The sequence below is a fragment of the Rhinolophus ferrumequinum genome, chromosome 9 (genome assembly GCF_004115265.2).
Source record: "Rhinolophus ferrumequinum isolate MPI-CBG mRhiFer1 chromosome 9, mRhiFer1_v1.p, whole genome shotgun sequence".
NCBI lineage: Eukaryota > Metazoa > Chordata > Mammalia > Chiroptera > Rhinolophidae > Rhinolophus > Rhinolophus ferrumequinum.
Window position 1 is genome coordinate 10,994,917 of NC_046292.1, and position 25,019 is coordinate 11,019,935.

The window sequence follows — 25,019 nt, forward strand, 5'->3', positions numbered from 1 at the left end:
GTTGGCCTCCTGATTGCTCATTTGGTGGGACAAAAGCTATTTCCTTTATAGCATTCTGAGACTGTCTCCAAGATCTCTCTATCCTTCTGGTCTCCTAGAAAATTCAGTCCCAGGGATACCCAACTAATTCCTTTGTTAAGGCTCGTTGCCAAATATAAAATATTGTAAGAAACTATCTCCCTCTGCTGGTAACAGGCTATAGCTACAAAGCCTAAAACTCTTGTGAGTCACTACTGCCAGTCAGTCACATTTACGAAAAACTAATCACATCTCAAGAGCGAGACTTAAGTGATGTCTGATAGCCAGTCTCATCCACCTTGCTGTCGCCAAAGCTCAGTCAGGATAATTCACTTAAAAGAATAGTTCACGAGGGAATGTATTCAAAGTAAATGTAGTACCAGAGAGTGAACAAGACAAAATCTTTATCTTTGAAGTTGGTCAGGTGTTGTATTTTAGACGTAGAGAATTTGAGCTGCTAGAGGAATATCCATGTGGAGACGCCAATAAGAAGCCTATCTGTATGAATCAGAAACACCAGGTCTGTTCAGGGCTAGAAATCAACTTTGGGAGTCTTTAGCATCCAGTGGGTGGCTTACACCATGAGCATCTAGGTAAGAACAGTGGACTAAGGACAGACCCACAGATGAATGATATTTCAGAGGTAGGAAATGGTGAAACCAGAGAATTAGTGAGCATGTCACTTTAACTTCTAAATGAACAACACATGACTGCAGTTTACAATAATAATAATCATTAGGACTACAAATGGCCAAATTTCACAACAGGAAGCTGTTCCTTCAGAAGAATTAATGACATGCTAAAAAACACATTCCAACTCGGATAACTTGATTATAGTAGCCAAATGCAACACTACTGAATGGCATGTTTTTAATACCGAGAGGCCTACAGGAACATGTCAGTGAGAATAAAAACACATGGTGTTTGCTTTTCTCCCGATCTTGTGATTTGGGAAAGACTGGTCAGAGAGGTGAAAATTATAAATCTTAAGGCAGGCACGACACCCCCATAATGATAACTCTTACTATGGATCAAGCACTATTCTAAGCTTTTTCAGCATAGTAATTCATTTAAACCTCACAATCTACCTTTGAAGCAGCAACTCCTATTATTATTCTGTCTCTCTCTTTTTCACACAGAAACCTTAAAGCACAGAAACCTTAAGTAACTTGCATAAGATTACAGTTTCTTCAAGTTGGAAGTGTCCAAAGTTGAACTGTAAAAGGCCAAGGTCTCCACTTATACACCGGAGAAAAATAAAACAGGAACACTGTTTAGGAAGATGCATAAATACATTTTTAAGATAATGCTAATGTATGTATCTGTCATTACAGACTCAGGAGAACTTTAGTGGTTTTTCCGGTTGTCCAGCTCCGGTGCAATATTATCAATAACAGTAACGTCTTTACCTCACGTAGAATATAAAGTAACATTGATAGATGCTTGGAATACTGCTTTATGAGCAGGAAATACTGTAATCATTTTCACCCTATCAGATAGAAATAATAAAATGTCTTATGCATCAGCAGCTATTTTTCACCCTTTGTTGAGATATAAAAATGTTTTCAGAATTTTGAAAAAACCATAATCTGCACTTTATGAAAACTACAACTCACTTTAAAAAATTTTGTTTTTCAGTAATTGCCTGCCCTTAGAACACATGATTCCAAAGAACACACTTCCCGTACTCAAGACGAAGACTCACATGGACTCCCATTTAGTATGAGATGCAACACGTTGCCATTAAGGAAAATGGCAACTTTAATTTATCTGCCCTCTTCCATGATGGCTTTCTGGACGATCTTGGGCCCTTGCCTGGAGCCTCTTCCGTGCTTGGCAGGGGGCGGGGTCCATTGAGTAAAGCCTTGCGTGCCGGCGCCCGCGACGGAGGCGCGTATCAGGGCGCAGGCGCGTGGAGGGGGTTGGGGGAGGAGGGAAGCGGCGAGTAAGATGGAAGATGAGGAGGTCGCTGAGAGCTGGGAGGAGGCGGCAGACAGCGGGGTAAGGAGGAGCCGCCGCCCCGGGGCAGGGCCGGGAGGGTCCTGGCGTGAGGGAAGCCTCCCGGGAGCGGGTCCGGGGATGGTTCTCCCCAAGGAAGGGCCCCACACGCCGGGCCGGGATGGTGGAGAGGCCCCCGGTCCCTGAGCGCTGTGAAGGCCTCTTAAAGGGGCCGCGTTCCATTTCTCCCTCCACCTTTGCCGGGTGCGCCTCTCTCCAACCCCACCGACTTGCGCGTCACCCGGAGCGCCCCACCCGCCACCCAAGGCCTCATCCTAGTCCCCGCGCCCTCTTGCTCGTCCCGGGCTTCTTTGACCCTTCCTTTCCCGTCGGACCCCCCCCCCCCCCGCGCCTGCCCGAGGCACCATTTTAAAGTTCATGTGCTCTGATGAGCGAGACACCGTGTGTGTGTCGGGTGTGGGGGTGGTGCGTGGACCTGGGCGGCATGCCGGGCTCCCGAGAAGGGCAGGAAGAGAAATTGAGTCGTCTCTGGGCCCCTCAACTCCCTACTGAAATCCCCACCGCTTTGCGCCATCCGCCACGGTGGGCGAGTCTGGGGTTTTTTTCTTTTTCAGTTTTACTCTGAGAGCCCGTTAGAGGCGGGTCTCCCGGGGACCCTGCCAGAACCGTGAGGCCAGCGGGCAGCCCTTCTCCCCGAGGATCACCCAACGATCTGATCCCGGAGGGAGGGTCTCGGAGTGTGCTCGCCGGGATCAAGGAGAGGGGAGGGTGTGTGCGTGTGTGTTATATACAGTATAAAGTAGCCGCATTCCTGGGAGAGGAGGGGAAAATGGACAGTTCGACTTGCTTTTGGAGTTTTTATTTGCCTCCAGAAGCTGTACGAAGTTTATTCCAAGCCGGAACAGGCAATTCTATTAGGTTCGTGATTAATTTGATCTTTTCAGATTTTGTGGTTCTATGGTGATCCTTGTGAAGATGGGGAGATGTCATTTTGACCTCCCCATGTTTATGTCTGTTCAGTGCTGGCTCGAGTGACATCCACCTTAAAGGTTTAATTGTTGGGAGTAGGGCGGGGAGAGCTGAGTGTACAGGGTAGAACAGGAGCCGGGTTTTCGTCTCCAAGCGCCTTTGAGGGTGCTTGTCAGCTCCGGAAGAGACCGAGAAACTGACCCTCGCAGCAGTGGGTGTATCTCTACAGGAATATTGACACTTGGCTTGGAAGGATTTTTTTTTTTTTTTTTTTTGGTGGTTCAGCATTTCTCCCACAGTGTTTGTTTTTCCACTTAGCATAATTGAGAATAAAGGATTAATTCGTTCTGAAGGTATTTAGTATAGCTATGTGCCGACCACGTTTCCTGGATTTTGTCTTGAGTAAGGAGAGCAATTCAAAGTTTTTATAGGAGCAACAGGTGTCATTTTGGTATTTATTCAATCAAGAGACATTTTTGAGTGTCTGCTATGTGCTAGGCAGTGAGTGTGCTTAGCAGTGACTTTGTGCCCGAGAATGCAGACTTTCCGGTAGAGGAGTTTGTTGTTACCTATCACTGTTAGTGAATCATGCAGACACCCCTCCTGCCCCCTGCAAAACAGCGTGGCCTACATTTTGGGTGTGATTCCAATGATCAATTTCTTGAGCATCTTGGCTTTTTCTTTGTTTTCCCTCACTTATTTCGAAGAGACATGAGTTCCCCGTGTTAAAGAAATAATAAAATGAAAAGAACAAAAATGAACGTAGGCTTCCAAATCTGGGGGTTACTTTAATTTTTCAGATGGGGTGAGTTGCTTAGAGATCCGTTAGCCCAGGACTGCATTTTACAGCTGAATACACCCCAGAGATGTTTAACTTAGATCTTTCTGATGCTTGTCCAGTATTCTCTCTACTATCCTTTATTTTAGTAAATCCTTTTTAAAGTTACAGGTACAGAGATGGAACCCAAACCTTGCCTCATTGACATAATGAGCAGTAACCGCCAAAGTGCAAGTTCCCTTATGTACCTTTCATTTAATTGAAACTTTAAGAGGCATTATCCTCCTTTTATAAACAAGGGAACTGAGTTTAGGGAGTAACCTGCCTTGCTTAAGGTCACACACAAAGTGGGGAAGTTGGGATTTGACTCTAAGCCTGTCTGACTCCAAAGCTGGGTTCATTCTCTAGCATTTTTCTGCCTTCCTACCTGGGGGCCTGTGGAAGACTTGGAAGTTGAGCATTAACTTTCATTTTTAATATGTTTGTTTACCTTGGGCTTAATGATTGAAGGCTCTCATGAATTTGATTCTCTTTTCACACTTCACAGATGGTCTTATAAATGTGCACTTTTGAAGGACGAGGAGCCAGAGAGGGGCTGAAACTATGTTCACATCACTGAGATGCCAACTGACTGTACATGTCTGTCAGATGTAGCCAGTTGCATATTTAAAAGTCTTAGCTTCAAGTTACTCTGCCTTTCAACTGATACTTAATGAGCATTAAGTTACTCCCCCCTTGCAAATAATAATAATAATAATAAACCTGGGTGGCAAGAGGACTAGCAAGTGGGGGTTGACTAATTCTTAAAGTGAATATTCAAACTTTATGTAATCCAGAGGCAGTTTCAATCCTTGAAAGTATAGGCTTTTGATCCCTGTCCTCCACCACAAAAAGTTTTTGACATCATGCTAGAATTTCTCTCTTGTCAGTACATCTGAGGTCATTGCTTCCTGCGTATCTTCAGAATACTCAATCCAGTCCTATTGTGTCATTTTGGGAAGACTGACTTTGAGAAGCACCTCATATATTCTATAAATAGACAGCTTTTTGCTTTTGGTTAGTATAGTGAACATTTAACCTAATAGAAAAGTGTTCCTTTACCTGTTTCTTCCCAAGGAGTTACATCCCCAATCAAAGGGCAATTCAAGAAATATAACTTAAATTTCACCAAGGAAATGCTTCTTTAAAAATATACCACCTTCGGGAGAAATAAAAATGTAAAATTGAGTTAATGTTGATGCAAACTCTAAATTGTGTCCTTAGTCGTAAGCATATCTCAAGGGACAAATAGAGCATTTTGTAATTTGAAGACATGTTTGTGCTCTCCCCAAATAGCAGATCAATCGTTTGCTCAGTTTCTGATGGTTTGAAGTTTTATATTTCTTGTTTCATATGTATATGCTAGTCCATCTTGTTGGTAATGAGCTACTCCAGTCCTAGGGGAAGGTAGATGGTGCATGAACAAAACTGGACTGGCAATAAAGCATTGGCAACCTCTCTAATTTCCTTGCATCTCAAAAGTTGCCTTTTATCCTTTTTCACAAGGGCAAGTCACGTAGCCATTGGAAGAAAAGGCATCTTAAGTAAGTTAAAGGATGACAAGTCTTCTGGACTAAGAATTCAAATTTGTGTTTTCTTTCCACCTTCCTTGAGCTAGTCATCTAAACATTACCCCGTCAGTGATGCTGGATGGTATGTAAGCCGGTAGGAAGGTGTCAGTAAACATTGCATACCTACTGTACATCTGGCACTGGGCACGCGGAGTCCAGGGAGGAGTCAGACAGATAAGGAAGGCAGCACTTTCTTTGGAAGAAGCACAGGTGGGGTACCATGGCTGGGATCGGAGACAGTCTTGTAGAAAGGGCAATGGATGCCTAAATTAAGATTCAAAGGGCCAGTTGGATTAAGCAGTAGGTCTGGGAGGGCAGGTAGAGTGTAGGGGCCGATGCCCACATAGGAAAGGAGGCAGCGAGAGAAGGGAGTCAGCATTGGAAGAGCTGCAGTATTTCCTCCTGGCTGGAGGGTAGGGGGTTGGCAGGCCTCAGTGGAAAGAGATGAGGCCAGAGAGGTATGCAGGGGCCAGATCCGGAAGGGCCTCCTTGTACTTGATTCTGGCGCTTTTCCTCAAAGCAGAAGAGAGCTTTGGAAGTGTTTCTAGCAGAGTAGTGATGTAGTTAGATTTTAATTTAAGGAGATAAAAACTTTGATTTACTTCTCTTTCTTTAGAGAAGAAGCCATTCTCCCTAAGCATGGCTGCCACCTTACTTTGGGGTCTTCAGCACTACCTGTAACTGCTGTCATTGTGGAACATGTGCAGTGGCTGTGGGTAATGGGCAAATAACAGTTATTTCAGGGCTACCTGGTGCTGATTGATGTCTGTATATTAAAGAAGGCATTTCAGATTTGTGTTATCAGAAAGCACAAATCCCGAGGTACTGTGCCTGAAGGAGCCGTTTCTAAGCTAGTCCTGGTCCTTTGGGGAAGATGGAGTGCTAGGAACTGTGACGTCCTATAAAGCAACTGACCAGTTTAGAAATGATGGTGGTAAGCAGTCTGTCCCTGGGACTCTGGAAAAAGATCTGTTTCACTGTGGTTTCAAAGGAAGGAGGATAATGAGCTTTTCACTCGGAACTTCTCAGCTCTTTTCATTGAGGCTGCATGGGGGCCTGTTCCCAGCGTGTTCTGGCTGTTCAAAAGAGCTGCCATGGTTGCTGTGGGCTGAAAATTCAGGCAATCACAGGCTTTCTTGCTTTTCCTTCTACAACAGGAGAGAACTTGGTGTATTGTTCTAAAGCTTTTGGTAAAATCCTGCAAGAGAGAAGGCACTGTTTAGGTCTGGTGACTCAACCATATTCTTGGGGCCAGCCTTTTCTTTCCAGTTTCCACTGTGGGGGGCCCCCCACGCAGTTAGCACCGGTTTCTGGCTATATCAGGTCGCTACGCTATGCTAACCTTCACGAGGTGTAGTGTGTTCTTTCCTGCAGTTTACTTACAGGAATAGAAAATTTTTGCTTGTCAGAACAACTACTGACTTGTTGGTTTCCTAGGAGAAGATGGAGTTTAGCTACTTACATCTGTGGCCAAATACAGAATGAAAATTTTTTCTTTTTTTAAGTAGTAACCATAGAGATTTCTCATCCCAAGTGTTTTTAAGTCTGCTAGCCTCTGCCCAACCATGCTTCTCTGTAAAATCCAGTTCTATGCAGGGTATTGATGGGAAGATAAAGGTTAAAACCAACCACTACAAGTGTTTCTAATTGCCACAATTAGCAACAAATCCCAACAGTGGTCTGTATGTAAATAAAGAAGCCTATCCCTGAGGGTAAGACATTTCAAAATGTCCCTCACCGTATGTCACCCCCTCCCCATACCCAGAACTCTTTCCCTTATTAAATGAACACAGGAAATAACAGTCGTTCCTTTCTAAGAGGAATAATAAATATGTACAGTTAAAGTTGCATTCTTCAGAGGCGTGATCCTTAGATGAGTCTGTACAGTTACGACTTGAGTCTGGAAAGGTCAGGGCTGTCACCACTTCTAGACCTTGAGAGCTAAATCCCCATCCCTTGTGCGCTGGCCTTCCTGCCTTATGAAATGAAAGCACATGTGATCCTGCGGCTGTCAGTTGTTTCTGCCAGCAAGTTGCACATTGCACTGGTGAATGGACACTGCCCCTAAGCTGCCAAATCCCACAGGCCCCTTTTTAGATAGCATCCTGAGGGCTCGCCACCGGCCAGGTGGAATGCATGTTTACCGTCATTCATTGTCCCATTCAGGAGGGATCGGTGAGCTGGGGAGGGTAGAAACTATTACTGCCATTGTCCAGGAGAGGAAATCACAACAGTCTATCCCAGCCCTGGCTGTTGGCTTCACTGTAGGGACCTTTTGGGACAATTTGTTTGCCTTTGCTTCTTAATAAATAATTAACTAGTTAAGTGCTTCACAATGCTTAGTTGTTAGTTCCTTTGAAGTATTATTTGTTTCTCCTGAGATCCACACCCTGCTTCTGTAGCCTGGACGATGGAACTGATAAAATTTGTGTCTCTGAAAAACTAGGACTTAAGAGCCAAAAGGACAACACTGCTGTTGGTTGTAATACTAAGAAGAGTGACTGCAGTCGAGATGCTGGTTAAAATTCTAGCCATGTATGGGAAATAACTTCTTAACATCTGGCCAACGGGAAGAGATAGTAAAAATCAGTTTTGCTCTCGGTCTCTTGAGAAGACGTCACGACTCTGCCGCCTTAGGGTCCCTGTATCTGTCCCTGCAGACTGGCATCCCTTGGGTATTTGGCCTAAAGTGGTTTTTTTTGAGGGGGTCGGTTGCACATTGATTTTTAAAGACTGAATTTGAATCCCTGTGCCTGGGTCTTGGTTGCTGTCCTCTCCTTCCCCCGCCCTTACTGTTCCCTATTGTGTTCTGGCTGCCACTGGAGCGGTTTCTTTTATTGGCTTGGCCCTGGATTCCTTGTTTGCTGCCTCTGCTGAGCGTGCCATCGTGTTAGAATAGAACGGGGGGGGGGGGGGGGGGGGGGGGGGGAGGTGTAGTGACTTTGCCTGAAGGCCTTATACCTCCTTTGGGCGAGGAGCCTTGCTGTCTTCATTATAAAAGGTAGCAAGAAAAGATAAGTCACCTCTGCCAGTCAGTGACCCACTTTCAACAGCTGTGGCAATAGAAGTCAGAAGCCGAGGCTCAGGGTTTAAGTGCCAGGTCTGAGTTTCGGACAAATCACTGCCTGTCTTTCTCTCAGGTTTGTTTTCCTCATTTGTAACATTGGACTCATCTGTCTCATGTGGTGCTGAGCGATAAATGCAGCGTGGTTCCAAGGCGGGTGTTGGACAGAGACTGTTGGTGCCCTGAGTGTAAAGGACGTTGTTCCCTGGCTGTCCAGCCACTGTCAGCGTGGCCTCTGTCCAGTTAGGGTGCAAAGTTCCTAAGACTGGCGGAGTGAGGGGCCTCTTTCTTGCTCCCCTGAGGACTAATGTACTGTTTCTTCTGACAGTTGTGTTACTTAGTGTTGTGTGAAAACCAAAAGGGAAAAGCAATAGTAAACCTGAAGAAAGGGGAGCCCCCTTAGACTGTACCCCGTTTTATTCCAAGAGTAGGGCTCACCACCATTACTCCTTTAAAGTAAAGCTCTGTCTGGACTCCATCTCCCATGGAGACCCTTTGAAGAGGCACTCAAAGCCCGACCGATACATTGTCTCAAGAGGGCAGTTACAGAGTTTCTGAGGCCCTCCACCTGGGATACATCTAAACTGGGCCTGTTCTCTGCTGAAGAATTATTTCCTTGTGGGTACTTCTTCATAGACTTAAGATCTTCAGAATTCAGCTCTGTTGTGGTCTGCTACTGCTAGAGCCCTTCCTCGGGGACGCTGCCCTGGGGTGCAGGCAGGTTGGTGTTACCTGCCAGCCTTTAATTCCTGTGGCCATCCACCAGCCACTCTCCTGAATGTTTGCTTTCGCCTTGTGAGGTTTAGGGTTCAGTTCTGTCACTTACTAGTGAAGTGGCCTGAGGCAATCACTTGACCTCTGAGCTTCTGTACATCCTGTGGGCTGTGGTGAGGATTAGAGGCGGTCCAGGGCGGACTGTGGCAGGTGCGTGGAGAACGCGGCTGCCACCACTGCTGCTGAGACATGCCTGAAGCAGCCAACGCTCTTATTCTGAGTACAGATAGTGTCCCTACCTTCAGACCCAGGTAGACTCAGTTCAAATCCTGGCTCCACAAAGCTTACCTTCTAGGGGAGAAAATGGACAGCAAACAGTAAATAATGTTTTACACACACAAGGAAGAAAAATGAAACATTGGGGGCATAGAAAGTGACTGGCAGGGGTGCCATTTTTTAAAAAATGATCTGAGAAGACCTCTCAATTATAGAGAGGCAGAGAGACCTGGGGGAAGTGAAAGCAAGCTGTGCAGAAGCTGGTGGAAGTGAACTCCAGGCAGAGGGAACCTCCAGTGCAAAGGCCCTGAGGCTGGAGCGTGTTTGTTTTCTCTATGGAGCAATGGGGGCCAGTGTGAAGGAGTGGGTGAAGGGGGAAGTAGTAGGAGAGGAGGGCAGAGGTAGCAGGGAGCCAGATGCAGTAGAGACCAGTGGGCCATGATGGGTATCACCTTGAAATAGGGGGCCATGCGAGTGTGTCGAGCAGAGGCTAACTTGGTTTTTAAAAGGATCACTCTGGCTGCTGTGTAAACTAAACTGTAGGGACAAGAGAGGAAGCACAGAGACTGATTACCTAGGTGCTGTTGGAGCTGTCCATTCGAAGGCTTTTGATCATTTGGACCAGAGTGGTTACAGCAGCAGAAATGCTAAGAAAATTCAGGATCTGTTTTGAAAGCAGAACCAATAAGATCTGCTGACGTGGGGTGTGAAGGGGGCCTCAGAGATGATGGGGTCTCAAGGCTTTGGCCTGGGGCTGCTAGAAGACTGGGATCCCTGAGATGAGGTGGGGAGAGGGAATGTGGGAGAAGCAGGTGTGGGTGAGCGGCTGAAATCAAGAGTTTGGTTTGAGGTATAAGGTGAGGTACCTTTTGAAATCCAGCGGGGAATGTCCAGTTGGCAGTTGTTTATCAGTGAGATCTAGATGCGATCACTTAATAAGTCAACAAAAGAGGAGAGGTACAAACTCTCCAACTGCGAAGGGTCGGGAGAGGAAGACAGGACCCCATCCTGTTAGAGGAGAAATGGAATGTGGAGTCCGAGAAGGAGCTCCGAGGGAGGAGGAAGGAGCTCCGAGGGAGAAGGAAGGAGCCCAGGAGAGGGGCGTCTGGGAGGCCAAGTAAAGACAGTGCTTTACGAGAGGAGCGTGGAGCGTTGTTGGATGCGGCTGAGAGGTTGAGGGAAATAAAGATACCGAATTGGGCAGCGGTGGAGGCCATTGGTGACTTTGACAGGCACAGTTCCGGTGGGACAGTGGGCTCAGAGAGCTGCATTGCAGAGAGATGGTGCATGTTACTCAGCAGGGCCTGCGCCCAGCACTGCCGCCTGGGCTGTGGCTGGTGCTGTTGTTGGTTTGCTAGCTGCTGTTATGCCATCAGGACAGATAGGACTCATCGGAGCAGGTTCTGCGCATCAATAATCAGCATGTCCCTTGGGTCCCTAAGGTGCTCAGTTGCTCGTTGCTGAAAGAGTAAATGTACAGCAGATGTATTAATACATCTATACATCTTATTCTAAGGCTAGATCCAAAGCAGTGTTGTCCAGTGGAAGGAAGTACCTGTGAGCCCTATATCTAATTTAAAAATTTCTAGAAGCCACTTTTAAAAAGGATAAAAAACAGGTGAAATTTAATATTTTTCATTGAACCCAATATGTCCAAAATAGTATCGTGTCAACCTGTAATCAGTGTTGAAAATATGTTAATGAACTGTTTTACACTCTTTTTTTGTACTAAGTCTGGGAACTGTCCATTTGGCGCTTTCAGCACACCTCAGTTTGGACTGGCCACGTGTCAAGTGCTCTCCAGCCACATGTGGCGGTCACCACCGTACTGGGTGGCATAGCTGGAGAGTGTGCCCAAAGCATTTCCTCCTCCTGGGCAGGCGCAGAGAGATCCTGAAAGCTGTAGCGAACTTGGGAAAGAAAGCAGAAAGTGGTTTTCCCTTACAAACAAGTAAGAATTGTTTTGTCTTTACAGCATACCACCCCAAAGCCCTTCATAGTTTTCTGGTGCCCCTAATTTCTTGAAATTCATTTCTTGCTGGCTATAGGAATTACAACTAATTTTCTGCAGCAGATTTTTGAGTAGCATTTTTTTTTTTAAATTTAATGTCCTTTATTTTGCGACATCATGGTGATCGTGCCAGTAGATTACTTCCCCCTAATATCTTTACTTGGCAAAATAAAAATAAAGTGATTACTCAGTGTCTTTCCCTCAAAGTATTTCTGGACACTTAGAGAGTATTTGGAATCTCAATGTCTGGAAAGTTCTTCCATTTGTTTATTACCTTGAATAGTGTTGATACCAACTAATAAAGACCACTGCTGATGGCAGCTAAAGTAATCTCAGATGGTTTTCCAGACCTCAATTAAAAGAGAGATGGGTTCACTGTACGACGCCTCTCTAGATCGGAATCTCTTAGGTTAGGAAGTAGTTTATTCTGAGTTCTTCTTCCTTTTCCTTTCCCTCTGTTCATGTTTTCGTTCTCTTTTCTCCCCAACTTTTTTTATGCCTCCTTCTTCCCTTCTCCTTGAAATTCTTGTCCTTCAAGTTCCTGCAGCTTTCCTTGACTTGTCATAGCAGGATTGCTCTCTCCATTTCTCTTTCCAAAACACTGTTCATACAACTGATTTGTTTTTCTGTCTTCTCCCTCCTCGTTGGGCTCTGCTCATCAGCAAGGACGGCCTTCCTCCCCTCTGGGTCTCCAGCATCTAGCAATTCTACTTTATATATAGTAAGTTTTCCATAAATGTGTGTCTCCAACTTTTTTTGTCATAGTGAAGCAAAAGGAAAATGGTCTTCAAGATACATTAACAAAACATAGACTTCCTTAGAGGGAATTTTAGAACTATATCCTGTGCCCTACAGTGGCCCACTTAAAGTGGAATGTTTTTCCTCGCTGTGGGAGTAACAGAGGAAGGAAGAATGTTTTGTAGGAAATGGAACCTTCAAACAGACTAACCTGAGTCTGTATTAAAAAGGCAACGGATGAGTTCATGGCCTACATGTGCCCCCATAGATCTTTTTGTTTCTCAGCTTCTGAATTCTGCTTCTTCTGATTTATCCAATCATAATTGCTCAGGAGTTAATTTTTTTCAACCTGACTGTGATCTTGAAGCATCATTGTAGAATCAAACCTGGGGTGATATGACTTTGGGTGCTTCCCTCTCTGGAGTTAGCCACGGGAGGTGGAAGAAGCAGGGGCACTGGAGATGGCCAGCTCTGCTGGGGCAGGGCTCTGCCACACCACGGACACAGAGAAACAAGGCGGGGATGAAACACACAGAATTATAAACTAATCAATGTGAGGGTTGTTTGGAGAAGTTTCTGAAGATTGCACAGCTGCACTTGAAAATAGCCAGTGACGCACTTTAAAGATACAGAGACTCTTTTCTCTGATAGTTTTACACCAGGTTTTGCTGGTTCAATGAGTTCTTTTGCTTTATTCCTAAGTGAAATTGGGGTCCACTTGGGAGGAGCCAGAATCCCATCCAGAGGCGTGGTAGAGGAGACATACGTGCCTTGCTGGGGAGACTGCTCTCCCAGGAGACCCTGCCGCAGGGGACTAGCCAGGGGAATGGGCGCTGATGTCCTGCCCGTGACTTAGAGAGATCGGTCCCACATGAGCACCGCCTGCTATGGTGGGGCTCACGGCCGGCATGTGTTGGAAGGTATTCTCACCTTCTGGATCTTCCCTTTGCCTTTTTTCCTAAAATGGTGACATTGTGATCATCGGGACCTGTCCGGCTCTGGTTCTGAGAGAAATCCTTGTTGTACTCTCAGGGTTCCTGTCTCTTCTTCAGACCGCGCCCCGGCCCCCAATCCGTGTTTACATGTAGAGAGCACAGACCAGTCCTTATTCCTTGAATTTGCGAGGAAAATCAGAAAGTGTCATCTTCTGAAATGCAAACTGACCAAGAGGGGCAAATTATCTGAGAAAAGTTACGTGGTAACTGTTGCTGATAAAAAGGAAATTACTTCCTAGCTCAGAGCTGGGAACCAGGGGGACCTCTTAGACCTCCATTAATGCAGGACGACTTGGAGTCCTAGGAGTGTGTCAGTTGCATTGGTGACCAGAGAACGTGGTGATGGAGCAGGGCAGCTTGCTCCTTTGGCACCAGGGGGGAGGCCCAGGGGAGCAGGTGACGGCAGGGCAGGCACCAGAAACCAGGCACCCACTCCGCCCCACCCAGTGGAACAGGTGCAGATTTGGTCTTGTTCACTCTGCCTCCTGTGGGTTGCATGGGTCCCCCAGGGCTTGGTCCCCCAGGGCTTGGTCCCCCAGGGCTTCATTGGTCCCCCAGGGCTTCATCACCCCTGGGTAAACTGATACCCTGTTTCTTGACCATTCCGATCAAGACAGTACCAAGGCCTAGTTTTTTTTTTCTCTCCTGTGTTTTTCTTCCTCTCCTTCCCCCTTCTCACTGTTTTCCTTTCCTCCTCCATTTTTTAATGTCTTTGTAACCTGCTGTCCTTGCAGATACAGTCCTATCTTCTCTGTCTCCTCTGTTCCTTCTGAAGAGTGTGGCTGTGCTACAAATTAGGCTGTTTGCGGAGTCCCCTTCCTTGCTCTTCCCGTCCTGTGCTTCCATCCCCCAACTTTCTGCCCGGGGCTCACACGTGGTTAAGAGCATCAGCAGCCGGTGAAGCTGTGCCTCTTCCTCCGTGAGTTGACGTTGGATGTTGACGTCGGATTTCATTCACCTTACGGCCGTGGCCTCTCCTTTCCCTCCCAAGAGGGACCAGTTCTGTCCAGAACCACCGTGCTCCCCACTGTGGTTCTTCCTGACGTCCTGCCTCCACTCTTTCCTTTTGGTTTCACTTGTACTTTCAGACCAAGAAGCATGGACCTCATTTGTGTAGAGGTGTAGCCCCACAGGGCAAGTGACACCTGTGTTTGATAACAACAGAACTTTTGTTTAGGATTTTGACCCAATGAGAGGAGGCCACCCCACTGATGAGAGCACAGAGCGTCATCTTCTGGAGTCTGCTCAGTACTACGTGGCCAAAAAAAGAGAGCCTTTCCAGGGGAAGCCATAGGAAGTCAAACGTTCTTAGCACCTTACCTCTGACGTGCTTGTGCCCTAACACTTGGCCTTGTCCCCTGTGACCCTTCCTCACTCAGAAGAGTCCACGAGTGATGAGCTTATGAGTTTCTTTCACTAGCCGTGAAGGTTGAGCTTCTAACACAGGAGGCTTGACCTCGGGCCAGGGCTCTCTGCATCCTTGTAAAAAGAGATGGTGCCCTTAGCTGATAAGATTCCTTGTTGGGGCCCACGTCTAGATGCTTCCTCACACGACATTCCGAGGCCTGTTTCATTCCACTGGGCCGTTGCAGCTCTGGAGACGTGTATTCTTGTGTGCGCCCTGTAGGAAAGTTTCCACTTGGTCCAGCTCTTCAGAGCACGAATCTGAGAGCAGATTGATTGCATGGCCGTGTGCAAGGAGAGAATGGACTGACTCATGATACCTGGACGGGATCCAGAGCGCGATGCAGTCCCCTCTCCAGCTGCTAGCAGAGCACTCCCTCCCCTGCTTGGACGGCTCTGAGCACGCTGGTGTCCAGTGGCCATCTGGAGGTGGCCAGGATCAGCTTTCCACCGGAGCCACTGGGTTAGAGCCCATTCTCTAATCTGATGGCAGAATTCCCCCTCAGCGCTGATAAGCCGTCCTGCTGATGTGATGGGAGTGTTAGTTATCGGGGTGCCAGGAAGCGGTGTGGCTTCAGGGACGGTGGGGAGGAGAGAGGGTCAACATCTCAGGGATCTAGCAGCGTTTCCAGGGCTTTGAGCAGTTGTGAGTGTGTGGCAGCCTGGGGAGGGCCTCCAAAAGCTTTATTTAGTTCTCGGGCTGCCTCTGTGACGTACTGTCATAACTTGGGACCTTGGGTGAGTTCCTTAATTTCCCTCAGCACGTTACCAGCCTCTGACAGAAGGCTGAAAGCTACTTTGTCTATCAGACAGGGGTGGTATGAGCAGGAAAGGAGGGTTTGGGAAAGTGTATTGATAGCCATACAACATTATGTTGACATAGGCATCGTTTTTAAAGCTAGTAGTTTTACATGCCACGTGTGCCGGGCATGTTCTAGTTTGGGGACAGACTCGGGCACAGTCCACATGCCCTTTGGAAGGGCTTTTCTCCACCCAGGCTCCCTTGGCTGGGCCTGGGCAGATCCTCTGTCTTCCCTGACGCCCTAGAGAAAGAAGGAAGCGATGTGCTCTCCTGAGAGGAAACCCGGATGACAGCCCTCAGATTCAGCTAACGTAATCTGTATTTTACCACAATGAAAAAACCCAACATCAGCTAATATATTAGGCCCATTTGTCCATATATCTTACTTGGCCCTGACAATGATAAGAAAGCAAGGAGTCATGTAATAAGGTTTAGAATTTTAGAGCTTTTCCATAAAAATCTTGAATTAGGGTTTCTCCTAAAACAACAGATCGCGTGCTCACTGGTGCCTTGTAGCCCCGTTGCTTCCCCACGGTGCTCCCTGCCTGTGGAGTTGGGTCACGGGCCTGGCCTGGGCAGGCACTTGGTTTTGACTCCGTTTGAAGGCATCTACATGCCACAGATGGAAAACTGTGCATTTATGATGGAGGAACTTGAATCAGCAGCCTCATTTTCAGATTGGAACAAAATGATACCATGTGGAACTTTAAAACCATAAGTTATTTGTGGGAAGCCTCGAAAAGCCATTACAAGGTAACGGTCATTAGACTAACGTGAGACATAATATTTATTCAGGCAGTGACACTGGTATTAGTATTAAAAAAAAGAAAAGAAAAAAACTTAGAATTACGGTTCTGACACAGACTATGCTGTGGGCATAGATTTTCTCTGAGTGTCTGTGTTGTCAGTTCACAGAAAACATCTAGGTCATTCTCTCACTCTCGGTGCCCCTTTTCCATTCGGTCATTGGGCATCAACTTGTGTTCCAAGCTTGACTGAGAGGTTTTCATTCTAGAGGTTTCCCAGCCCGCAGAATACAGTCTGTTGTGCTTGCCTAAATATATTTTGGGTCTTCCATAAAAACAAAAAATTTTAAACAACTCAGCACCAATCAGAATGCGTGTCAGTGTCAGACTGGATTTAAGCTCAGCTTCATGTTGGTTATAGGAGACAAAAATAAGGACATTGGAAAGATGAAAAGTACAAGAGAGAGAGGCACATGTCCAGGGAATACTAACCAAAAGAAAATTGGCATGGCTTTATTAATATTAAACAATAAATTTTAAGGCAGAGAAGGTTGACTTCATAATGATAAACTTTAATTTGCTAGAAAGAATAATTCTTAGATTTTTTATTGGGGAAGGGGAACAGGACTTTATTGGGGAACAGTATGCACTTCCAGGCCTTTTTTCCAAGTCAAGTTGTTGTCCCTTCAATCTTAGTTGTGGAGGGCGCAGCTCAGCTCCAGGTCCAGTTGTCGTTTCTAGTTGCAGGGGGCACAGCCCACCATCCCTTGCGGAAGTCGAACCGGCAACCTTGTGGTTGAGAGGACGCGCTCCAACCAACTGAGCCATCTGGGAGCTCAATGGCAGCTCAGCTCAAGGTGCCGTGTTCAATCTTAGTTGCAGGGGGCAGAGCCCACCATCCCTTGCGGGAGTCGAGGAGTTAAACTAGCAACCTTGTGGTTGAGAGCCCACCGGCCCATGTGGGAATCGAACCGGCAGCCTTCACGGAGCTCCAACCGCCTGAGCCACAGGGTCGGCCCCTAGAAAGAATAATTCTTGATTCTTTCCATAGTTGGTAGATCAAACAAATCAGTAAGAGTTTAGAAGAATTGAACAATATAGTTAACCGGCTTGAATTGCACCCTTCATTGTAGAATACAGGCCATTTTTAGGACATACAGAGCATTTGTGAAAACTGGCTGCTCACTGGGCCCTGAGGTGGATCTCAGCAAATTTCAAAGACTTTGTACTAAGACATTCTTAACATTTTGCGAGTAACAGACGCCTTTGAAAATCCCTTGTATCTTATAAGTCAGGGTTTCTCAAGCTCAGCACTATTGACACGTGTGCTTCGTAGGATTTTAGCAGCATCCCTGGCCTTTCCTCACTAGATGCCGGTAGCACCCCCCCTCCAGTAGTAACACCCAAAAATGTCTCCAGACATTGCCAAATGACCCCTGGTTGAGAACCACTGTTACAAATCTTCTCTCGAGAAACAATGTTGCGTACAGTTTCTCCCCCTCCAGTAGCTAGATGGTCTTGCCCTCACTGAAGACAGTTGAGTAGAACATTTTGGAAGAAAAAGCAAGTGGGACAGCCAAGGAGCCTGGACATGTGGGCTGTGCTCTGTGCACAGCTGCCCCCTGTCCATTGTGAGATGCTCGTGCATGAGTGTGTGGAGGTTTCTGGTGCTGAGGGCTCATTGCCGTCCAGTTTCACAGACTTCAGCCTTCTAGATGGAAGGTTTTGTTCTAGACCTTCCGCTAGGTGCTAATTACAGAGAGTTCAAATCCTTGACAGTAAAAATAGAGACGGATGATAAAATATGTGACACATGTGATCATGAAGGAATGTGACAGGGAGAGCTTACCTCTGGGGAGCGGGTGATGAACTGTGTGGGATCAGAGAAGACTTCACAAAGCACAGGTGAACAGCCAAGCGGGGTTTTGCAGGGTTAATGGGCGTTAGCAAGGGGGGCGGACACTGCAGGCAGGTGGACCAGCACCCTGGTTCTGGGGGTTGGTAAGAGCTCAGGTTCGCTGTGGTGTAAAACAGGAACAGAAGATGAAGGTACGGGTGAGGCGTGCTTAGGAGCTTGGACTTGAGTAGTTGTAGTATTCTATTGGGGAAGCGCCAGATTTGTGTTCACAAAGTTGATTTCAGTGGCTCTGGGAAGGACAGATTGGCAGTCAGGAGGCTAGTGATGGCGATGCAAAGAACCCAGCTGAACGATGAGGTCTGGAACTGTCACCGTGGCCATGGGGATGGAGGGAGATGAACCCGCAGGGAGTGAGGTCCCCAAACCCCAGAGTCTGGTCAAGGCAGGTCCGCATCCACTACCTTGAAGGACATAGTCACATCCCCGGCCAGAGAGTTTACTGCCCTTAGCTCTGAAAATACAGACATAAGTTTTTATTTGAGAGAGATTTTTCCACTTTTTATATACATTTTTTTCCTCTAGGAAATAGACAGACGGTTGGAAAAAAAACTGAAGATCACACAAAAGGAGAGGTAAGGCTGCTATCTGGTCTGAGGATTCAGGCTCTCTGCCGTTTGAGAGCTGGACAGTCAGCAGTATTCTCCAGCTGGCCGTTAGGCTTAGCAGGTCAGGCTCCTGGGCAGCCAGCGAAGCCAGCCCTCAAGGACATGAGGTTTGGGGAGTGAAGCTGGAGTGTTGCACCTGCCTCCTACCTCAGTGGGCGCCCTGTGTGAGGTGCTGTGATGGAAAGTGGGGAGGTGACAAATCACAAGATTTGGGTTTTAGGCTTGGCTCTGCTCCCAGGTGCGCTGAGGTTTGGGGCAAGTTGTTTCCCCTTCTGGACATCAGTTTCTTTCTCTGTGACATAGGAAGTTGAACAGATGATTTCTCGGGGCCCTCTGTGATTTGGTGGCGTAGGGAATTATAGGGGTGTCCTGGAAGAAAAGATTCTCGGAAATTCTTGGACCTTTAAGGACGGCTTCATTCCCCACCCACACAGCAGCCGAGGAAGCAGGTTTCCAGAGCAGGGTAAAGTGGACTGTAGCAGTCTGTCTTTGGGCTTAGGTAACCTGTCGGCTCCCACAGGGACAGGTGACAGGGAGGAGGAGGAAAGGGCTTCTCTGGACTTGCCTAATGGGCTGCACAGACATTCCCCAGGGACCTCTGGCGCGCCCGGCCCGCCCACTAGCTCTCCTGGCTCCCCGCCTCTGATCAGATTGCTAGCTCCTCGTCTGAGTGCTCATCTCAGCAACTACACTAACACCTGGTGACAGTCCCCTTGCCCAGGACATTCCCGCCCTGCCCACGACTTGTTCCAGTTCCCGACAGCTGAGTTCCTCCAGTCCCTACCCCTCCTGACAGCCAAGGCTCTGAAAACAGACTCCTGGGGGCTGTTTGGTTCTGAAGAGAAGCTCGTTGACTGCTCTGGGGGGTGTCTCTGTGGCTGTTGAGGGCGGTCATTCCTGCCTGCATCCCTTTCCTCCCGTGGCTTTTGTTCCTTTTCCTTCTTATGTTGTGGACACATCACCTGATGTGCGCACACACCAGCCTTGGACAATGCTTCTCCTTCGAGCACTGCCAAGCACTGTTTCTAGGATTGTCCTTCACCCCAGCCCCGCCGCATCCAGGTACCAGAGAGCCCTGGTGAGGCAGGTGTCTCTGCCCAGTGTCTCTGGGAGGCGCAGGTCACTCACCGGAAGGCGGAGGCAGTTTGGTAAATCCTGTCTTGATGCCAGGCAGGGACGGCGGAGTGGGCTGCTTGGCAGGGTTTGACTGGTTTGAGCACACGTGGTGGAAGACCCTTGCAGGGTGGAAGATTCTGCTGACCCCCAAGCTACAGGGCTCCTGCCACACCAACCTGGTACACTCTGGTCTGTGTAGGGAAGCTGGGATTTAAATGGAAGTCACTGGATTCTGGACATGACATGTTTTGCCACAGGGGCCAAACAGTGGTTGGTGTAACTGTGATGAACAGGGCGAGAAGTCCCAGCAAGTGAGACGGTGTTCCAGCCCCCTGTGCCCAGGCTTAGGGCCGAGGAGCAGACTGTGTGAGCTTCTGGCAAGGTTGCTCTTTCGAGAAACCCTTCTTGAGGAGTGAGAATTTTGATATCTGGTCAGAGACCAGAGAATACTGAGTAGAAATAGGAGGGGAGGAGGAGGAAAGCGATGAGGGGTGGGGGTGGGGCCTGGCTGGGGCCTACACAGTCAAGGGTAGGACTTGTGAAGCCATGTTTGCTCTTTGTCAGCAGGAAATCCAAATCTCCTCCCAAAGTGCCCATTGTGATTCAGGACGATAGCCTTCCCACGGGGCCCCCCCCACAGATACGCATCCTCAAGAGGCCCACCAGCAACGGTGTGGTCAGCAGCCCCAACTCCACCAGCAGGCCAGCCCTTCCCGTCAAGTCCCTAGCGCAGCGGGAGGCAGAGTACGCCGAGGCCCGGAAGCGGATCCTGGGCAGCGCCAGCCCCGAGGAGGAGCAAGAGAAACCCATCCTCGACAGGTGAGTGGCGCTGGCAGGGCTGACCATCCAGCCCTCCACCACTCGGCCACCTGGAGGGGAGGGGCCGGGAGGAGCCTGGCTGCGTGGAGCAGAAGCCAGCGAGTCAGGGCTGGCACCATCGCAGCTCTAGCCACTGGCCTGCCTGGTGGGGCCGGTTCGTTGTACTGCACTGGCTGGATGCTCCCGAAAGCTTAGAGCAGTCGTGGTTTGCTGGCACACGACACTGGCGGGGCATTGGGGCAGTGTGGCCTAGAGCTTCAAGGCGTGGATTTGGCGTCAAAATCGACTGGGGTTGGAACCCGCCTTTGCCATTTACTCTGCTTACCACAGAGCTGCTGAACCTCTCTGTGCCTTCATAGCCTAATCTGAAAAATGAGACGCTAATACCTGTCTCATCAAGTTTTGTGCAATTACGTGAGTATAGGAAACCTGCCTGGCACGATGGAAAATGCCCAGTTCAGTGCTGAATTGTTACCTCTGGGTCTTATAATAGCCCCGAATGATATTTTTGTGAATTTTCTAAATTCTTTTTTATTCCTGGGCTTTTTTCCTCTGCTGTTCTAAAGGTTGTGTTTAAGTTTGTCACCTCCTGATAAAGCAGTATTTGGTCAAACAGCCTCTTCTAATTTTGAGAGCCCGCTTGGGCTTGGTATTCTGGCACGTGGCATGTGAAGAATTAATCTGTGCACCTCTGTACGTCTCTTCATTATTTAATCAATCTGTGCACCTTCTGTACGTGTCTTCATTATTTTGGTAGGTAGGCTTCTGCGTCTCTCCTCTGTGCCTTCACTTGGCAGCGTAGAAAAAGTCCATTTCCTTTTAGTTTTCCGTAGCAACAGGAGTCAGCCACTATCCCCATGATTGGAGAGCGGCAGGGTGGCAGCCATGCAGGTGCTGGTCACTGCAGAGCTCCGGGTGAGGGGTCTTGCCCTTGGCTCCAGCACTCTGGGAGTCTGTGCCACATGGCTCTGTGCAGGGTCGCTGCCCGTGGTCACCGCCTCGGGACAGCTTGGGCCCTGAGCACCCCCTCTGCCTGCAGATGAAGGATGGTGAGCCAGACGGGGACGAAGTGTGCTCCAGGAGCAAGAGGTGGACGTGGGGCACCCGCCCTGTACCAGGGCGGCCCAACCTGGAGGTGCCCTGTGTCTGCTTGCCGAAGTAGACTCAGGAAGCCCGAGTTGGCTAATAGCCACCGTGACTTCGGCCCCAGCTTCAGGGGTGGTTGGTTTTAAGATTTGGGGACCTGTTTTATATCCTTTTTCAGGCTTCCCTCTGCTTTTCTCCCTTTCAGGCCACCCCGGATCTCCCAACCCGAAGACAGCAGGCAGCCGAATAACGTGATCAGACAGCCTTTGGGTCCCGATGGGTCACAAGGCTTCAAACAGCGCAGATAAATGCGGGCGAGGAAAGATGCGGTTGCTGCCGCCGTCACCGCCTCCTGGGTCGTCTGCCACGGGTCACACTGCCGTGGCAGACAGCTGGACTTGAGCAGAGGGAACGACCTGATTTACTTGCACTGTGATCCCCTTTGCTCTGCCCACTGTGACCTTGAACCCCATGCACTGTGACCTCCCCCCTTCTGCCCCCTTCCCACTGTGATTGGCACATCTACAAGGGCTGTCCCAAGTCAATGGAAAGGGAAAGGGTGGGGGTTAGGGAAGGGTTGGGGGGACCCACCGAGGACTCAGAGTAGAGAGTCAGGCAGTGCCACTTGGCCACTTGGGGTCAAGCCAGTGCCAGCAATAAGTTTATCATGCTCATTAATTTGGGATTTCAAAGCTCAAATGAGAACTCCTGTCCGCCCACCCCGAGTGCACGGCCTCATCACCTAAAAGCGAGTTCTAGCTGAAAATACCCTTCCTTTTTTTTCCTTTCTATTTTTGTTTGTTTATACAAATATCTGATTTGCAAGAAAAAGTGCATGGGAGGAGTTTTAGCAGTTTAATGAATTTTTAATTGAGAAAGGGTAGTTTGATAGTCTACTTAAAAATGTTTCTGGGAAATTCACTAGGAACATGAACCAATAGGATTTTGGTGAGCTTAGCTTCTGTATTCCTACTGCCGCCCAGAAAAGGGGCAGGGCCCTCTGCCCCCTGGAGAGATGAGCACCCCATGCCTGTACCTCCCTACCCCCAGCTAAGGCCCAGGGCATGTTGGCCCTACCTGAGACTGGGCTAGTTCTACAGGCTCAGAGAGCTCGGGGAGGGTGCCAGCCCCACCTCTAGTATTTTGGGAGATGGGGAAAGTGAACAGACGTCCCTTTCTCATACCCCTCAGGGTGGTTCCCTACCAGCCAGCCTTGCTACTTCTAGGAGAGAGCAGGGAGTGAGACCGCCCCCCTGAGCTTAGAAGTAAGGGAGGTGAGACTCGCTCAGTATTTTGCATCAGCACAAGGAAAGCCAGGACAGAGTCTGGCTCCAGGACTCAGCCTCCTGCTGGGGTGGTCAGACGGTGTCTGAGGAGCGCCATCTCCGGATGGCATCAGCTCGTAACTACAGCTGGCACATTTCCTTTCTGAGATCAGTACCCGGGGAGGAGGCCATTCTGAACACATGTGGGAAGACTGCCTGTGCATTGCGAAGCCTGGAAATGACAGGCTGCTTCCGCACAGACCTAGCTACCCTTCACCCTTTATCCAGAGCGAGGGCCTGGAATGAAGGCAGTCTCGCCTCTGTCCCTGGAGCCTAGAGGTTTGCTCTGGCTCCTGGAGGTGGAAGAGGCTAAGAGGGCCGCTGCCCAGGACAGCCCTGTGTGTGTTCCGTCTGGCTCCTCTCGGGCTTTCTGGTCTTCTTCCGTTGCACTGCGCCTTATCCCTCAGCCAGCCACCCAGCCTCCCCACTCAGTGGAAGAGTTTCGGAGTGGTTGGTGTGACATTTTGTGATTAGGGCAGCTTGTGGTGGCTCAGGTGGCAGGCTATGTTTTGCAGGCTCACTTCCCCTTTGGTTCGCCTGGCTCTCAGCCTTGCCCTGTGGGAATGTGGGCCAGGCACAGCAAGCCATGTCACACTCCATCGTCCCCTTAGAAGGAAGGGCCAGCTGCTAGTTGAATCAGCAACTAGTCCGCAGCACAGCCTTCTAACTGTGAAGCCCAGAAATGGTCCATGAGCAGAGCTGGAATGGAGCTTCAGTCAGTAAGAACCCGAGCGTGTTGAGTTGTGCCCACAGACTGTTCTGATGGGGAATTACCTCCCAGAGTGGGCAACAGAGAAGGTTGGCTGCTGTCTTTATAGCTCCACTGCCCTGACCAGGTTTCCTCATTCTAACTGTATAGCGTCCGTCCCTCGTGTAAGAGTGGTTTCTGGCCCAAGGTGAGACTATCCTTTCAGTTGGAGAAGGGCAGGGGCAGGCCAGGTGGGAAGGCCGGAAGTGCTGATTGCTCAGCCGTTGGGACCACCTGTTCTTGCCGCCTTCCCCTACCGGGAGCCAGAGGGAAGGTGGCTGATGGGTGTGTGGATGGAAGATGTAGAAGGGACTGGCGCTCCCACCTCCCTCCGGCCAAAGATGGGTTTCTGCCCGCCGTGTGCCTGTCACCACCCACCAGCAGTCATACCTTTGGCTCCCAGATGGAGAGGTGGCAGGCAAAAATTTTTTAAAAAAGAAATGAAAACAGGAAACTATTGTATTAGGGGGAGGTGGGAGGGGAGATGGGAGAACGGTTTGGAGTGTGTGTGCGCGTGTGTGCGTGGTAGTTGTCTGTAACTTTCCTGAAGTGCTTTTTTTTCCTTTTTTTTTTTTTTTTAAAGGAAGCTACAGGTTTTGGCTCAGAAAATCCCCGGGGGTAGGGGGGGCAGAAACCTGAGGCTGCTGCCCCCCCCTTGTCCGCCTTCCCCCGGCTCTTCCCTGACCCCATGAGCCAAGCCTCAGACCTTCCAGCTAACCGCTTCCCATGAGCCACTACTCTGATGTCAGCCTATAACCAAAGGAGCTGGGGGTCTGGGCCTGGTGACCAACCCTTCTAGCCCACTCAATCAGGGTGCTCCCCACCTGCAGGCAGGAGGCAACACCCTATCTGCTCCCATCAGCCCCTTCCAGAGCCCACTGCCCCGCCCTGCCCCGTCCAGCCCTGCCATCCCCGGCTCTGCCCCATCTGGGGACGCTCTGCTCAGGGATGGGCCGGCAGGGTTGCCCCAGCCTCCCTGGGAAGCAGAAACTCCGGAAGCCTCTGGGGTCCTGTTTTCTGGCCATGTGATCCCAAGGGTGCACATGGGCTCCTTAGGTGTCTGAACAGAAGGGCAGGGGAGGGAGGGCCTGCCCCTGCAGTCCTGCTCTGCTGGTCTAGCGGCAGCTGCCCACCCCACCCCGCACCGCGGGCTCCTGAGTCGGCAGATTAAGCATTTTATAAATTGTATTTTAAATACATGTTTTAAACTTGTCAGAGCTTTGTCCTCATTTCAGTTCCTGGACTCCTGACCTCTTGCTGTGACAGCTTGTTTCACCGCTGGGGGGGCCTCTGCTCAGTCCCTGGGAGGTACTCCCTC

General features: G+C 49.0%; 1 protein-coding gene across 2 annotated transcripts; it reads left to right on the plus strand.

Annotated features, from left to right (window-relative positions):
• Positions 1-1,944: 1,944 nt before the first annotated feature.
• On the plus strand, positions 1,945-24,916 carry SZRD1 (SUZ RNA binding domain containing 1). 2 transcript variants are annotated; one of them, XM_033115948.1, is made up of 4 exons: positions 1,945-2,019; positions 18,525-18,574; positions 20,288-20,542; positions 21,834-24,916. In XM_033115948.1, the coding sequence occupies exons 1-4, from the start codon at positions 1,969-1,971 to the stop codon at positions 21,934-21,936; spliced, it is 459 nt and encodes a 152-aa protein (XP_032971839.1). In that variant the 5' UTR covers positions 1,945-1,968; the 3' UTR covers positions 21,937-24,916. The 2 variants fall into 2 exon arrangements, with proteins under 2 accessions (XP_032971839.1, XP_032971840.1); XM_033115949.1 differs by having other exon boundaries at positions 20,291-20,542.
• The last annotated feature ends 103 nt before the right edge of the window (positions 24,917-25,019 follow it).

What these genes read in the sequence shown, in the direction of transcription:
- SZRD1 (XM_033115948.1), top strand. Translation starts at nt 1,969, where the DNA reads ATGGAAGATGAGGAGGTCGCTGAGAGCTGGGAGGAGGCGGCAGACAGC. An exon ending in AGGAGGCGGCAGACAGCGGG is followed by an intron (nt 2,020 to 18,524) that starts GTAAGGAGGAGC and finishes TTTTTCCTCTAG; the next exon opens with GAAATAGACAGACGGTTGGA. An exon ending in AAGATCACACAAAAGGAGAG is followed by an intron (nt 18,575 to 20,287) that starts GTAAGGCTGCTA and finishes GCTCTTTGTCAG; the next exon opens with CAGGAAATCCAAATCTCCTC.